This window comes from Marmota flaviventris, chromosome 3 (assembly GCF_047511675.1).
Source record: "Marmota flaviventris isolate mMarFla1 chromosome 3, mMarFla1.hap1, whole genome shotgun sequence".
Taxonomy (NCBI): domain Eukaryota; kingdom Metazoa; phylum Chordata; class Mammalia; order Rodentia; family Sciuridae; genus Marmota; species Marmota flaviventris.
Genome location: NC_092500.1, coordinates 78,401,572 through 78,416,650, shown reverse-complemented (window position 1 = coordinate 78,416,650; position 15,079 = coordinate 78,401,572). Strand labels below are relative to the sequence as shown.

General features: G+C 34.4%; 1 protein-coding gene across 7 annotated transcripts in view; it reads left to right on the top strand.

The window, feature by feature from the left end:
* Positions 1–15,079, top strand: part of Dnm1l (dynamin 1 like) — a 58,971-nt gene that overhangs the window by 38,171 nt on the left and 5,721 nt on the right. For 4 of the 7 annotated variants that reach the window (XM_027934110.3, XM_071609981.1, XM_071609982.1 and 1 more), the window contains 7 exons: positions 5,875–5,995; positions 6,485–6,640; positions 6,845–6,934; positions 9,547–9,639; positions 13,670–13,726; positions 14,365–14,442; positions 14,750–14,782. In XM_027934110.3, the coding sequence (XP_027789911.1) occupies positions 5,875–5,995; positions 6,485–6,640; positions 6,845–6,934; positions 9,547–9,639; positions 13,670–13,726; positions 14,365–14,442; positions 14,750–14,782 (628 nt within the window). The remainder of the gene's footprint in view (positions 1–5,874; positions 5,996–6,484; positions 6,641–6,844; positions 6,935–9,546; positions 9,640–13,669; positions 13,727–14,364; positions 14,443–14,749; positions 14,783–15,079) is intronic. The other 3 variants (XM_027934112.2, XM_027934111.2, XM_027934113.2) reach the window with 3 other exon arrangements.

Genomic DNA, 15,079 nt, shown 5'->3' with positions numbered 1-15,079 from the left:
ATGGGAAGTTGCAGAGAAATATACAGGGAGTTCCTATTTACCCTTTTCCACTCCTTCCCCAATACTGACATGTTACATAAGATTAGTACAGTAATAAGAAAATGAACACTAGAACAATTCAGAGCTTATTCAGATTTCACCAATTATATATACCTCATTTCTGTGTGTGCATAGTTTTGAATACTTTTGTGTGACTTAGGTGGGCCTAGGTGGTGTTTCAGATGACTTACCTTCATAAAAAGATAGGGTATTTAACAGACTAATTTTTGATGGCTATTATATGCCTGGTGTATTGAGAGAAATAAAAGATTGCTCTAATGGGTGTCTTAGGAGTAACGTAGGTAGAGGTAATAAAAGGCTTCATTAGGTGGCAAAAGTATATTTTTATTTAGACGTTTCTTATTGCTAAATACAATACATATCCAAAGAAGTGCATGTAATATATAAGGGCAGTTTTGTAAAGTGTTAATGAATCAGTTATCTTTGTCTACTTATTCAAACCTTTGGGACATTCAAGAGAGACTATTTACATTTCTTTCAGGGATGGGGGAGCCCCATGGTTAATAAGTCATCTGAGTTGGGCTCTGAATAAAACTTGGGGAGGTATTTGGGAGGGCATTTTAGACTTGGGAATAGCAAAATAGTGCAAGATGCATTTGGAGAATGGCGTGTACACTAATGGGACATGATAGATAAGGCAAGAAAGGTATACAGGAATAAGACTGTAAGAAGTCCTGAATGTCTTGCTCAGAATATAGATGATTTCTCACTTAAAAAAAATAAAACACTTTTGGTCAGAGGAGTAACCCATTTTATTATTTTTTAATTTTTGGTACAGGGGATTGAACTCAGGGGCACTCAACCACTGAACCACAGCCCCAACTGCTTAAGGCCGTGCTAACTTACTGAGGCTAGCTTTGAACTTGTGATCCTTCTGTCTCAGCCCCCTGAGTTCCTGGGGTTATAGGCATATGCTGCTTTGCCCAGCAGGAGTAACTCATTTTATTTTATTTTTATTAATTTTTAAATTTATATATGACAGCGGAATGCACTACAATTCATTATACATATAGAGTACAAATTTTTCATATCCCTGGTTGTATACAAAGTATATTCACACCAATTTATGTCTTCATACATGTACTTTGGATAATGATGTCCATCACATTCCACCATTATTTCTAATCCCATGCCCCCTCCTTTCCCCTCCTACCCCTCTGCCCTATCTAGAGTTGGTCTATTCCTTCCATGCTCCCCCTCCCTACCCCAGCCTCCTTATATCAAAGAAAACATTTGGCATTTGGTTTTTTGGGATTGCCTAACTTAGCATTATCTTCTCTAACTCCATCCAGTTACCTGCAAATGCCATGATTTTATTCTTTTATTGCTGAGTAATATACCATTGTGTATATATGCCACATTTTTTTTTTTTTTTTTTTATCCATTCATCTACTGAAGAGAGCATCTAGGTTGGTTCCACAGTTTAGCTATTGTGAATTGATGTGGCTGTGTCCCTGTAGTATGCTGTTTTCAAGTCATTTGGGTATAGACCAAGGAGAGGGATAGCTGGGTCAATGGTGGTTCCATTCCCAGTTTTCCAAGAAATCTCCATACTGCTTTCCATATTGGCTGCACCAATTTGCAGTCCCACCAGCAGTGTATGAGTGTGCCTTTTCCCCCACATCCTCACCAACGCTTATTGTTGTTTGACTGGAGTGAGGTGAAATCTTAGAGTTGATTTGTATTTCTCTAATTGCTAGCGATGATGAACATTTTTTCATATATTTGCTGATTGATTATATATGGTCTTCTGAGAAGTGTCTGTTCAGGTCCTTGGCCCATTTATTGATTGTGTTATTTTATTCATTGTTTTGGTGCTTAACTTTTTGAGTTCTTTATATACACTAGAGGTTAATGTTCTATCTGATATGTGAGGGGTAAAGATTTGCTCCCAAGATGTAGGCTTTCTATTCACCTCATTGATTGTTTCTTTTGCTGAAAAGAAACTTTTTAGTTTGAATTCATCCCATTTATTGATTCTTGATTTTAATTCTTGCACTATAATAATCTTATTAAGGTTGTTGGGGCCTAATCTCACATTATGGAGATTAGGGTCTACTTTTTCTTCTATTAGACACAGGGTCTCTGGTTTTATTCCAAGGTCCTTGATCCATTTTGAGTTGAGTTTTGTGCATGGTGAGAGATAGGGGTTTAGTTTTGTTTTATTGCATATGGATTTCCAGTTTTCCCAGCACTGTTTGTTGAAGAGGCTATCTTTTCTCCAATGCATGTTTTTGGCATCTTAATATAAGATAATTGTAATTTTGTGGGTTAGTCTCTGTGTCCTCTGTTCTGTACCATTGGTCTACCAGTCTGTTTTGGTGCCAATACCATGCTGTTCTTATTACTATTGTAGTATAGTTTAAGGTCTGTTATAGTGATGCCACCTGCTTCACTCTTCCTGCTGAGGATTGCTTTGGCTCTTCTAGGTCTCTTATTTTTCCAGGTGAATTTCATGATTGCTAATTCTATTTCTATTAGGAATGTCATTGGGATTTTGATCAGAATTGCATTAAATCTGTATAGTGATTTTGGTAGTATGGTCATTTTTGATAATACTAATTCTGCCTATTCAAGAGCAAGTAGATCTTTCCATCTTCTAAGGTCTCCTTTGATTTCTCTCTTTAGGGTTCTGTAGTTTTCATTATACAGATCTTTCACCTCTTTTGTTAAGTTGATTCCCAAATATTTTATTTTTTTTGAGGCTATTGTAAATTGGATAGTTTTCCTCGTTTCCCTTTCTGAGAATTTGTCACTGATATACAGAAATGCATTTGGTTTATGGGTGTTGATTTTATATCCTGCTACATTGCTGAATTCATTTACTAATTCTAGAAGTTTTCTGGTGGAACTTTTTGGGTCTTCTAGGTATAGAATCATATCACCAAATAGTGCTAATTTGAGTTCTTATTTTCCTATGTATATCCCTTTAATTTCTTTCCTCTGATTGCTCTGGCCAGTGTTTCAAGAACTATGTTAAATAGAAGTGGTGAAAGAGGACATTCCTGTCTTGTTCCAGTTTTTAGAGGGAATGCCTTCAGTTTTTCTCCATTTAGAATGATGTTGGCCTGGGGCTTAGCATAGATAGCTTTTATGATGTTGAGATATGTTCTTGTTATTCCTAATTTTTCTAGTGTTTTGAATATCAAGGTGTGCTGTATTTTGTCATGCTTTTTCTATGTCTATTGATATGATCATATGATTCTTAACTTTAAGTCTATTGATATGATGAATTACATTTATTGATTTCCATATGTTGAACCAACCTTGTATTCTTGGGATGAATCCCTCTTGATCGTGGTGCACTACCTTTTTGATATGTTTTTGTATTAGATTTGCCAGAATTTTTGCATTTATGTTCATTAGAGATATTGGTCTGAAGTTTTCTTTTTTTAATGTGTCTTTTCCTGGTTTTGGAATCAGGATGATATTGGCCTCATAAAATTAGAGTTCAGAAGTACTGCCTCTTTTTCTATTTCCTGAAATAAACTGAAGATTATTGGTATTAGTTCTTCTTTACAGGTCTTGTAGACTCGGTTGTGTGTCCATCCAGTCCTGGGCTTTTCTTGGTTGGTAGACTTCTGATGGCGTCTTCTATTTTGTCGCTTGAAATTCATCTGTTTAAATGTGTATATCATCCTGATTCAATTTGGGCAAATCATATGACTCTAGAAATTTGTTGATGCTTTCCATATTATCTATTTTATTGGAGTACAAGTTTTCAAAATAATTTCTAATTATCTTCTGTATTTCTGTAGTGTCTGTCATGATATTTCCTTTTTCATCCCGTATATCAGTAACTTGCATTTTCTCTTTCCTCTTTGTTAGCATGGCTGAGGGTTTGTCAATTTTATTTTTTTCAAAGAACCAACTTTTTGTTCTGTCAATTTTTTCAGTTGTTTCTTTTGTTTGAATTTCATTGATTTCAGCTCTGATTTTAATTATTTCCTGTCTTCTGCTTTTGGTATAGATTTGTTCTTCTTTTTCTAGGGCTTTGAGATGTAATGTTAAATCATTTATTTGTTGACTTTTTCTTCTTTTAAGGAATGAGTTCATGCAATGAACTTTCCTCTTAGAACTGCCTTCATAGAGTTCTAGAGATTTCTATAAGTTGTATCTGTGTTCTCATTAACCTCTAAAAATTTTTTTAATCTCCTTCTTGATGTCTTTTGCAAACCCTTGTTAATTCAGTAGCATATTATTTAGTCTCCAGATGTTGAAGTAGCTTTTATTTCTTATTTTATCATTGACTTCTAATTTCATTCCATTATTATCTGATAGAATGCAGGGTAGTATCTCTACTTTTTTATATTTGCTTTGTGGCATAGTATATGGTCTGTTTTAGAGAAGGATCCATGTGCTGCTGAGAAGAAAGTGTATTCATTCATTATATGAAATACTCTATATATGTCAGTTAAGTCCAAGTTATTGATTGTATTATCGAGTTCTATAGTTTATTTGTTCAGCTTTTGTTTGGAAGATCTATCCAGTGGTCAAAGAAGTGTGTTAAAGTCACCCAAAATTATTGTGTTGGGGTCTATTTGACTCTTGAACTGGAGAAGAGTTTGTTTGGTGAACGTAGATGCTCCATTTTGGGGGACATTTTAGAATACCCCTTTTAGAAGGATAATTTGATCGTTATGGAAATTATTTGGAGAAGAAGAATGTTGGAAGCAGAGACCAATTACTAGTAATTTTAACCATTTTTAAGTGCACGTTCAAGTGGCATTAATTGCATTTGTAATATTAACCATCACTGGTATCTGTTTCCCCAATTATCTTCAGAGAAACTCTCTACCTATTAAGCAATTATTTACTTTCCTCCCCTTCCTTTCCCCTGCTAAATTAGAGAATTTACTTTCTGTCTCTATGCATTTACCTGTTCTAGACATTTCATGTAAGTAGAATCATATAGTATCCTTTTGTGCTTGGCTTTTTTTGGTTAGCATGATGTTAGATTAAGTACCTCTAATCTGAATTACTATTAAAAATATTGAATAATGATGGTGAAAACAGAGAGGAAGAGATGATTTGGGGAAGTATTATAAAGGTATTTGTAGAGTTTGAGTGGCTTTGAATAAAAACACAAAAGGTAATTCCAGAGTTTCTAGTCATTAAACAAAATAGGAAATATAAGATTCTTAGTAATCAAAAGATTTAATCTGTCCAAAGTAGTAGGCAGACAGCAGTCCACCAGTTAAGAATGATTTTTCACAATAAATGTAAAATTTTAAATGTAAAAGTGAAAAATAATTCAGAGTATTTCATGACTTCTGAAAATTACATGAAATTTAAATTTCAGTGTGCACTGGAACACAGCTATGCTCATTTGTTTATATATCTATGGCTGCTTTTGTACATAATGGTAGGGTGGAGTAGTTGCAACAGATTATATGCCCTAAAAGCCTAAATTTTTACTCTCTGGCCCTTTAAGGAAAGACTTTACTGACCTCTACTTTAGAATCAACAGAAAACACTGTTTCCTATCTTTATGGAGCTCATAAGCTTGCTGAAGAAAATTAGGACAGAGAAAGGTTGTTTAGCAATTTTTAAGTTATGTTTTGTTTTAGAACAGTTATTTTCTATATTTATAGCATTCATGAAATGACTCCTTCTCCTGTTTAAAAAAATTAGAGAAACTAATATTTTAATAAATAATGATTCTGAATTTAGAACACATGTAAATAACTGATGTAATTATTTATTAGGCTTTCTCAGAAAATTAGACAAGCTTCAAGCTTATACAAAGACTTCTAACTTACAGCTTCTTTCCCTTATAGTAATGCAAGAAACCATGTATTCATTGCCTTTCAGATGCGGTGGTGCTAGAATTTGTTATATTTTCCATGAGACTTTTGGTCGAACCTTAGAATCTGTTGATCCTTTAGGTGGCCTTAACACTATTGACATTTTGACTGCCATTAGAAATGCTACTGTGAGTATGTTTAACTTTCAGACTTTTAAAAAAAATCAAGTTAAAGCTTCAATTGTTAACCATATATTCTATTTTTAAATTAATTTAATTTTTTAATAACAGTTTGTTATTTTACTCTCATACTTGAAATTAAGAAGCATTTTTTTTGGGGGGGGGCAGTGATGGGAATTGAACCCAGGGCTTTAGGCATGCTCTGCAAGAGCTCTAAGAAGCACTTTCTATGAAAAATAACAAAGATGTGATTTCTATTTTAATCTTTGGGAAGAATTGAAATTATATGTAATGATGGGCTGGGGATGTGGCTCAAGTGGTAGCACACTCGCCTGGCATGCGTGCAGCCCGGGTTCGATCCTCAGCACCACATACAAAGATGTTGGGTCTGCCGAAAACTAAAAAATAAATATTAAAATTCTCTCTTTCTCTCTCTCTTTAAAAAAAAAAAGAAATTATATGTAATGATAATAAGAGCTCTGAGGTTTATTTTTCTAGGGTCCTCGTCCTGCTTTGTTTGTGCCCGAGGTTTCATTTGAGTTATTGGTCAAACGACAAATCAAACGTTTAGAAGAGCCCAGCCTACGTTGTGTGGAACTGGTTCATGAGGAAATGCAAAGGATCATTCAGCACTGTAGCAATTACAGTACACAGGTAATTGAGAGGAATGTAATGGGTTTTAGGACTTGTAGTGGTGGTTTCATAGGGAGGGAGAAAATGATGGGATAAAAGTTCTAATCTGTAGTTCTTAATTATTTAAGTGATTTGTAATATAACTTCCAAAATAAATTCAGCATTTCAGTACTATTCCATTAAACAAAGTAGACTGTTACATTTGTATTTCTCCATGGTTTATAGGAATTGCTACGGTTTCCTAAGCTTCATGATGCCATAGTTGAAGTAGTGACTTGTCTTCTTCGTAAAAGGTTGCCTGTTACAAATGAAATGGTGAGTTATTGTCACAAGTCATTGTAAGTACTATTAGTAAAGGGTTAACTTTTACTCTGGTTGCTTTTTATATATAGCATTATGGTTAGTTTAGGCATATTTCTCAGTGTGTTGGGAAGCAAAAAAAAAAAAAAAAGTTAAGTTTCAGTCTTACTTCAAAGGAAATTTTTCAATAATTCTAGTGCAAAGTGCATTTTTCTTCCTATTTTAATCATTGCTAGCCTGTGCAGCCACAAGTTTTCATGAGAATGGGGTTATTGTTGAGGGCTGTGAACAGCTTTGCTCTATTACGTGGTACTACTGATTTTAGTTCTATCTTCAGCCTCAATAAACTGAACCTTTATAGCAAGCTCCTATTTTAATTCTGAAGTACATCAGGGTAATTGGGCCTCTTCTGCAGTTTGCTTGTCTGATGACCTAAAATACTTCTGTGGGTTGCCATCTGTCCACCAGAAAAATAAAAAAGCTGACAGAAGTATGAAATAAGCATTTGAAATTGCCCTTAGCTTCTAATTAAGAATTTTGTCTTCATTCTCTAAAAATGCACTTGGGGCCTTGGTTGGACCCCTAGTGGAGGTTTATTGAGATAAAATCATCCTTGGAAACAGAATATAAATTCTGTTACTTGGTTATTACCCAGCAAGAATTACTGTCAGGGCCAGGCACAGTGATGCACAACTGTAATTAGGACTGACTTGGGAGCTGAGGCAGGAGGATTGCAAGTTTGAGTCAGCAACTTAGTGAGACCCTTTCTGAAAATAAAAAGTGGTAGAGTACCCCTCAGTTCAATCCCCAGTACCACCAGAAAAAAAACAACAAAAACCCCTGTCAGATTAATATCTAAGACCAAACTTAATCTGATCTCAAACTCTGTACCTACATAACCCCAAATCATTGGAACTTCATTTGAATAGATTCTTACAGTCTGTACCTGTAGTGCTGTTCTAATATATGAAATTTGTCAGGACAGTACAATACAAAAGATAGAGGAATAGATTTAAGTTTATTCTCTTTAGAAGCCTTAGGAATTTTATAGAAGGCTGGAGAAATTAATTTCAATTTTTTGATTGCTGTCTCATTAGATTTTGAACCACTGTTTCATAATTAAAACTAATTAGTCAATACCTAAATATATTCTTTATTCGAATAAATAAATAAATAAATAAATAATATATTCTTTATTCAATAAAGTTAAAAATTTAAAACTTACATATGATTATGCACTGTGTTTTTGTTTTGCTTTTTTTGTGGTACTGGGTGTTGAACCTAGTGGTACTTTGCCACTGAGCCATATCCTCAGACCTTTAAAAAAGTTTTTTCATTTTGAGACAGAGTCTCACCAACTTACCTAGGCTGGCCTCAAACTTATGATCCTCCTGCCTTAGTCTCCTGAGTTGGTGGGATTAAAGGCATGTGCTACCATGCCTGGTTATGAACTGTTTTCTTATTATTGAACTAAAACTTTGACTGGAATAATGAATGATCTGAAGTTTGAATAGCAAAGTTGCCTATTAAAGGCTTGGAACTTAGATTTATGTCAGGTAGATAACTTTTTTTTTTTTTCTAATAGTAAAATACATCTAAGCTAGCTTAATGTCATTTTTCTTCCTTAGAAATGCAATTTTCTTTTCTTTTTGCGGTGGGGAGGGGGTACCAGGGATTGAACTCAGGTGTATTTGATCACTGAGCCACATCCCCAGCCCTGTTTTGTATTTGATTTAGAGACAGGGTTTCATTGAGTTGCTTATCACTTCACTTTTGCTGAGGCTGCCTTGGAACTTGTGATTCTCAGCCTCTTGAGCCGCTGGGGTCATAGGTGGGAGCCACCAAGCCTGGCTGCAATTTTCTTTTCTTTCTTTCTTTTTTTTTTTTTAAAGAGAGAGAGAGAGAGAGAGAGAGAGAGAGAAATTTAATATTTATTTTTTAGTTTTCGGCGGACACAACATCTTTGTTTGTATGTGGTGCTGAGGATCGAACCCGGGCCGCACGCATGCCAGGCGAGCGTGCTACCGCTTGAGCCACATCCCCAGCCCTGCAATTTTCTTAAAAAAACTTTTTTAAAAATTATTTTTAGTTATACATGACAGTAGAATGTGCTTTGACATATCCTATATAAATGGAGTATAACTTCCCATTTTTTGTGGTTGTACATAATGTGGAGTTACACTGGTCACATATTCATATATGAGCACAGAAAAGTTATGTCTGATTCATTCTACTGTCTTTCCCATTCCCATCTTCCTATCCCCCACAACTCAGCCTTGTCGAATCCAGTGAAACAGCCACTCCCCCCAATCCATTGTGAGTTAGCACCCACATATCAGAGACAAGTTTCAGCCTTTGGTATTTTGGGATTGGCTTATTTCACTTAACATGATAGTCTCCAGTTCCATCCATTTATCAGGAAATGCCATAAAGAAATGCAATTTTCAATGCTGAAATGCCAATTTAAAAGGTACAGCAAGTAACATTATTTGGCATACGATTTATCAGTGGGAGTATAATTATTTAGGCATGATTTTCTTTTTTCATCATTGTCTGTATAATAAGTCATACATAAATTTTTCAAAGTAAAATTTTGTATAATAGCCTAATTTTATTTTATTTTCTAGGTCCATAACTTAGTGGCAATTGAATTGGCTTACATCAACACAAAACATCCAGATTTTGCTGATGCTTGTGGGCTAATGAACAATAATATAGAGGTAAATATAATTCAGATTGTCTTTTTTCAGAGATAGAAATCTTAAATAACTAAGTTATATCAAAACTTAACATGGGTTAACTATAAAACAGGTATGTCATAGTAGTGTCTGTTATATTCCAGCAAATATGCACCTGAGGTCATTACATTGTTTTCTTAAATTTAATTTCTCAAAATTAAATAATGCCTTGGAGGCATTATTCTTGTTTTCTGCTTAGGAAAAAAAAAAAACAAAAAACATTGTTTTAGTGTCAAAAGACTGCCTGGCTTCATTTCAGTAAGTGTTGTAATTTATTCAGGTTAAAGTATATAAAACAAGGTGAATGTTTAAAATTGTTTTCATTTGGCTCTGAAAGCTGTGAAGGAAGTATTTCAAGAAAAGCAGAGTACTCTTTACTACTATTGAGGTGTATGCAAGGACCTTCTTTCCATATGAAGTTAATGTAACAAGTTGGAATAAGATCTGAGAGTCAAGACTGATGGCTACAGCAGTTTATCCACAAACTGTTTTTTACTTTTTTCTTCTTCTGACATTTTTCTCCAAGAACACATTATCCTGCTACTCCCTAATCTGGTAATATTGAGTCCCCTTCAATTCATACCTCCCCTTCTGCATATGGGTAGAGAGATTATAAACATGGAATTTGGGATCTGGAAAGGACCCTGGGTTATCTTCAGCTCTTTGCTTAAAAACAGATGAGGAATCAATAAATGGGATGGATTCAAATTAAAAAGCTGCTTAGCAAAGGAAACAATAATGTGAAGAGAAAGCCTATAGAGCAGAAGAAAATCTTTATCACATGCACCTCAGATAGAGCATTAATCTCCAGGATATAGAAAGAATTAAAAAAACTTAACACCAAAAAAACAACCCAATCAATAAATGGGCTAAGGAACTGATCAGGTACTTGACAGAAGAAATACAATTGATCAACAAATATACAAAAAAATGTTCAATATTTTTAGCAATTAGAGAAATGCAAATCAAAACTACTCTTAAGATTTCATTTCACTCCAGTCAGAATGACAGTTACCAAAAATACAAAGAGTTACTTTAGATTGGGTAGAGGGGAGAAGGGAGGGAAGGGGATGTAGGGGTAAGTATAGAAGAATGATATTGAGGATGTGGGGAATAAAGTACACTCATATATTTATTGGTGGGAATGCTAATTGGTGCAATCATTATGGAAAGCAGTATGGAAATTCCTCAGAAAACTTGGAATGGAACCACTGTTTGACCCAGCTATCCCACTCTTCGTTTTATACCCAAAGAATTTAAAATCAGCATATTATGGTGACACAGCTTCATCAATGTTTATAGCAGCTCATTTCACAATAGCTAAACTATGGAACCAACCTAGGTGCCCTTCAACAGATGGAAAAAAAAAAATATACACATATATATGTGTGTGTGTGTGTGTGTGTGTGTGTGTGTGTGTATGGAGTATTACTCAGCCTTAAAGAAAAATGAAATTATGGCATTTGCCAGTAAATGGATGGAGCTGGAGAGTATCATGCTAATCGAAAGAAGCCAATCCAAAAAAACTAAAAGCTGAATGTTTTCTATGATATGCAGATGCTAATTCACGATGGGTGGTGGCTAGGGAAGAAAGAATAGAGTTATTTTAGATTAGGGAGAGGGGAGTGATGGAGGGGAGGGGGTATGAAGGTAGGGAGGATAGTAGAATGAATCAGACATTATTACCCTATGTACATATATGTAACTATTCAACTGGTGGTATTCTACATCATGTAGAACCAGAAGAATGAGAAATTATACTCCATAATATATGATGTATCAAAGTGCATTTTACTGTCATGTATAATAACTAATTAAAACAAAAAAGACAGATGAGGAACCTGAGGCTCATAATTAAGAACAACTATTCCTTCAGTATTTATTTTGCTGAGCTCTGTTATAGGAAACAAGCACCTTCTCTTTAATAGGTATTTTGAACTATTTTTTACCTACTAGAGCTGTAGTTTTTTTTATTACCAAAAAAATTCTAAAGTGCCTACTGTAAGACTCTCACTCAGAAAGTAGACTAGAGGGAGTGAGGGGAGGGTTAGGATTGTGGGAATGGGAAGGATGGAAGAATGAGACAGACATTATTACACTATATATATATGTATGATTACACTACTGGTGTGACTGCATCATGTGCAGCCAGAGGAATGAGAAGTTGTGCTCCTTTTGTGGACAGTGTTTCAAAATGCATTCTGTGCATTCTACTGTCATGTATGACTAATTAGAACAAATTAAAAAAAAATACAGAAAGGAGATCAGTAGAATAGAAGAAGGGGATCAGGAAGAGGGAGGAGAGGGAAACAAGAGGTATTGGGGAATGAAACTGATCAAAGTATACTGTTTTATTGTGTGCACATATGACTATACTATAACCAATACCACTGTTATGTATAATTATAATGCTCCAATAACAAGGGAAAAAAAGAAAGTAGATAGCAGTTGTTTTAAAAATTGGCACATGTACTCTTTCTTAGTTTAAGGATTTAGTTCCTGTAACATTGAAATCAACTTTTCTTGGAAAACTTTATCTGGAACAGTTTTGTTATACTGATAAGGTCATATAACATAGTTTCAGATCAGTATTTTTCTACAAACGAATATGCCTCTGGTTTTAATGACTACCAAGGAACTTTAAGTAGATACTAGAAATACTACAACTTTAAGTGGATATACCTGTAATCTTTATAGTAACCCTCTGAGGGTAGATAGTGTTGTTGTTAGATTAGGAAATTGAGGCTTACTAGAGTTGGTAACCTGTCCAGTTAATAAAGCAAGTAAGCCAGGTCTGCCAGGGGCCAGGGCTAGGGTGAAAATTCTGGCTAGGGTGAAAATTCCCATTCTCCAGCTTTTCCTTTATATCCCTCTCACAATGTACATTTTAACATGTTAACTTTTTATTAACTCTGTAGTTTATTCTCACATACAGATTGTTAGAATCTGTTTAATTCTGGTATTTTATCATTGTTAATTTCCCATGAAAAAATTAAAGTGGGTCAAATTTTTATTTAGCCTAACTGCTTTTCTACTGTATTTGAAGATGCCTGTGAGAGAGCTGTTTATCATCTACATATCTACATGATCTTGCACCTGTTATGATATTTGGACACAGCAGATGCTCAGTACATATTGATTTGAATTTAACATAATTTTTATAGCTTTGTTCCATAGTTAGACAAATTAGAGCAAATTAGAACAGTGAGCAGTGATCAGTGTGTTAAATTAGTGAAGTTACAGAAAGTTCTGTTATAAACATTATTTCCTGGATACAGTTTAGAATTAACAGACTATTTTAAAGAATAACCTCAACCACAGCTACTTTTCCTTTCTTTCCTTCTTTTTTTTTTTAAGATAGAGAGAAGAGAGAGAGAGATTTTTTAAATATTTATTTTTCAGTTTTCGGTGGACACAACATCTTTATTTTATTTTTATGTGGTGCTGAGGATCGAACCCAGTGCCCGGTGCATGCCAGGCGAGCGCGTTACCACTTGAGCCACATCCTCAGCCCAACCACAGATACTTTTTCAAGTGACAAAGTAACAGTTTTGTTGTGGGAGTTGTCTGAATTTAATGCAAAGCTGTGCAGGTTAGAGTGACTTTTAAAGGATTTAAGTTTTCTGTGATCTGTGCACTTCGAATTCTACATGATATGCTGAAGGCTTTTGTTCCACACTTATGTAGGAACATTATAAATCAGTGTTTTTTTAGTGGGAAAGGGAAGAACATTTTGGTCCTTTGCTCCTATTAGAGAATCCTGGTATAGGGAGCCACTGTTACTGATGTATTGTATCCCTCAGGTGTGCTGGGGCAGAAAAAAAATGATTGAGAGAAGCACTGGGTTAAATAATTTATTTGTTTTAAAATGTAATTATGGGATGAGTCCTAACAGTGAGAGGATATATCTATAAGTTATGCCACACTTTTCAACTAAGATGAATATTTTTTAGTAGTCGTAAATCTCAGTATTCTGATAATCACGTTTGATTTGCTTGGTTGCACTTTATAGGAACAAAGGAGAAACAGGCTAGCAAGAGAATTACCTTCAGCTGTATCACGAGACAAGGTAAAAAACCCAGTATTTTTAAAGCATATTCTTAATTCCTAAAGACGGATGGGTAAGCCTCAGAGTATTACTCAGTTCTAGAAGTAATTTTTTTTTCTCTAATACTCCATTGGAACTATTTAATTGTTTGAATAAAGGTATGCAAGTTTAAAATAGGCTTTGAGTAATCTAAAGGTAATGGCATTTAGGATGCATTGGAATAAATATTTAAAGGTAGCTTTTAAGTGTCAAGACTTTTTAAAAATTAATTCAGTCAATGATTTTATTACAATAAGGTTTCCTTGGAGTGGGAAGACAATATGCACATTAACAGGTTTTAATTACCAGGAATAACCATAGAGATGATAAATTAAAGTATGTATGGAAATCTGTTACCTTATTAAATGCTAAAAATAAAAATGAATTGGATTTGGATTTTTCTTAGGTATTGATATTCATCTGAAAAAAAAACTCTCAACAAAGATGACGATTATATAGGAAATAAGGCAGAATAAACAATTTTATGTCCCACAATTACTTTGTTTTTCATGTTATCTTACTATTTTGTTACAGAGGGGAAACATTTTTCACATTTATAGAAAGTTTCTGAATGCATTTTTGGCATCCTTGATTTTTTTCCCTGCATTTTTTGCCTTTAGTCTTCTAAAGTTCCAAGTGCTTTGGCACCTGCCTCCCAGGAGCCCTCCCCTGCTGCTTCTGCTGAGGCTGATGGCAAGGTCTGTTGTGATTCTTAATCTAAGCCTGCATGCCTAGTTGTTTCGTGCAACATAATCTTCTGGAAACAATACACTGAAAGAATACTGATATGGGATATTATGCTAAGGTCAGATCATTTTAGTATAATTGAAATTTTAAAATTATATAACAATGCATACTTTAAGATATTGGTGCTTTTGCTTGCAGTATAGATGTACACAGAAAAAGTAATTTAAAGAGGAAATTATCCTTCATTTTTTGAATTTCAAGCCATTGATATCTAAATATTGCTTGTTAAATTGCATGTTTTAACATATCTTTTAACAGTTAATTCAGGACAGCAGAAGAGAAACTAAAAATGTGAGTCTTTTGCTTCAGAATGGAAATGTTGATATTTTTGGTTTTCACTGAACACTGTCTTCAAAACCACTGAGGAACCTGTTTGTATAGTGCCATCTATTTCTTGTTGTCTGTGTTATGTTCCTAACGGTCCTTTTATCTAACCCTTATAAGATGGCATGAGTCCAGTTCTAACATTGTTTTAAAATTAATAATAGGCTTTCCTACTGTTTTCTGTTACTTTCAAGACTAGTTTTAAATTTTGCATTTTGATGGCAGGGAATTAAGATTTCAGAGATGGAAATTGTACTTTTGGAC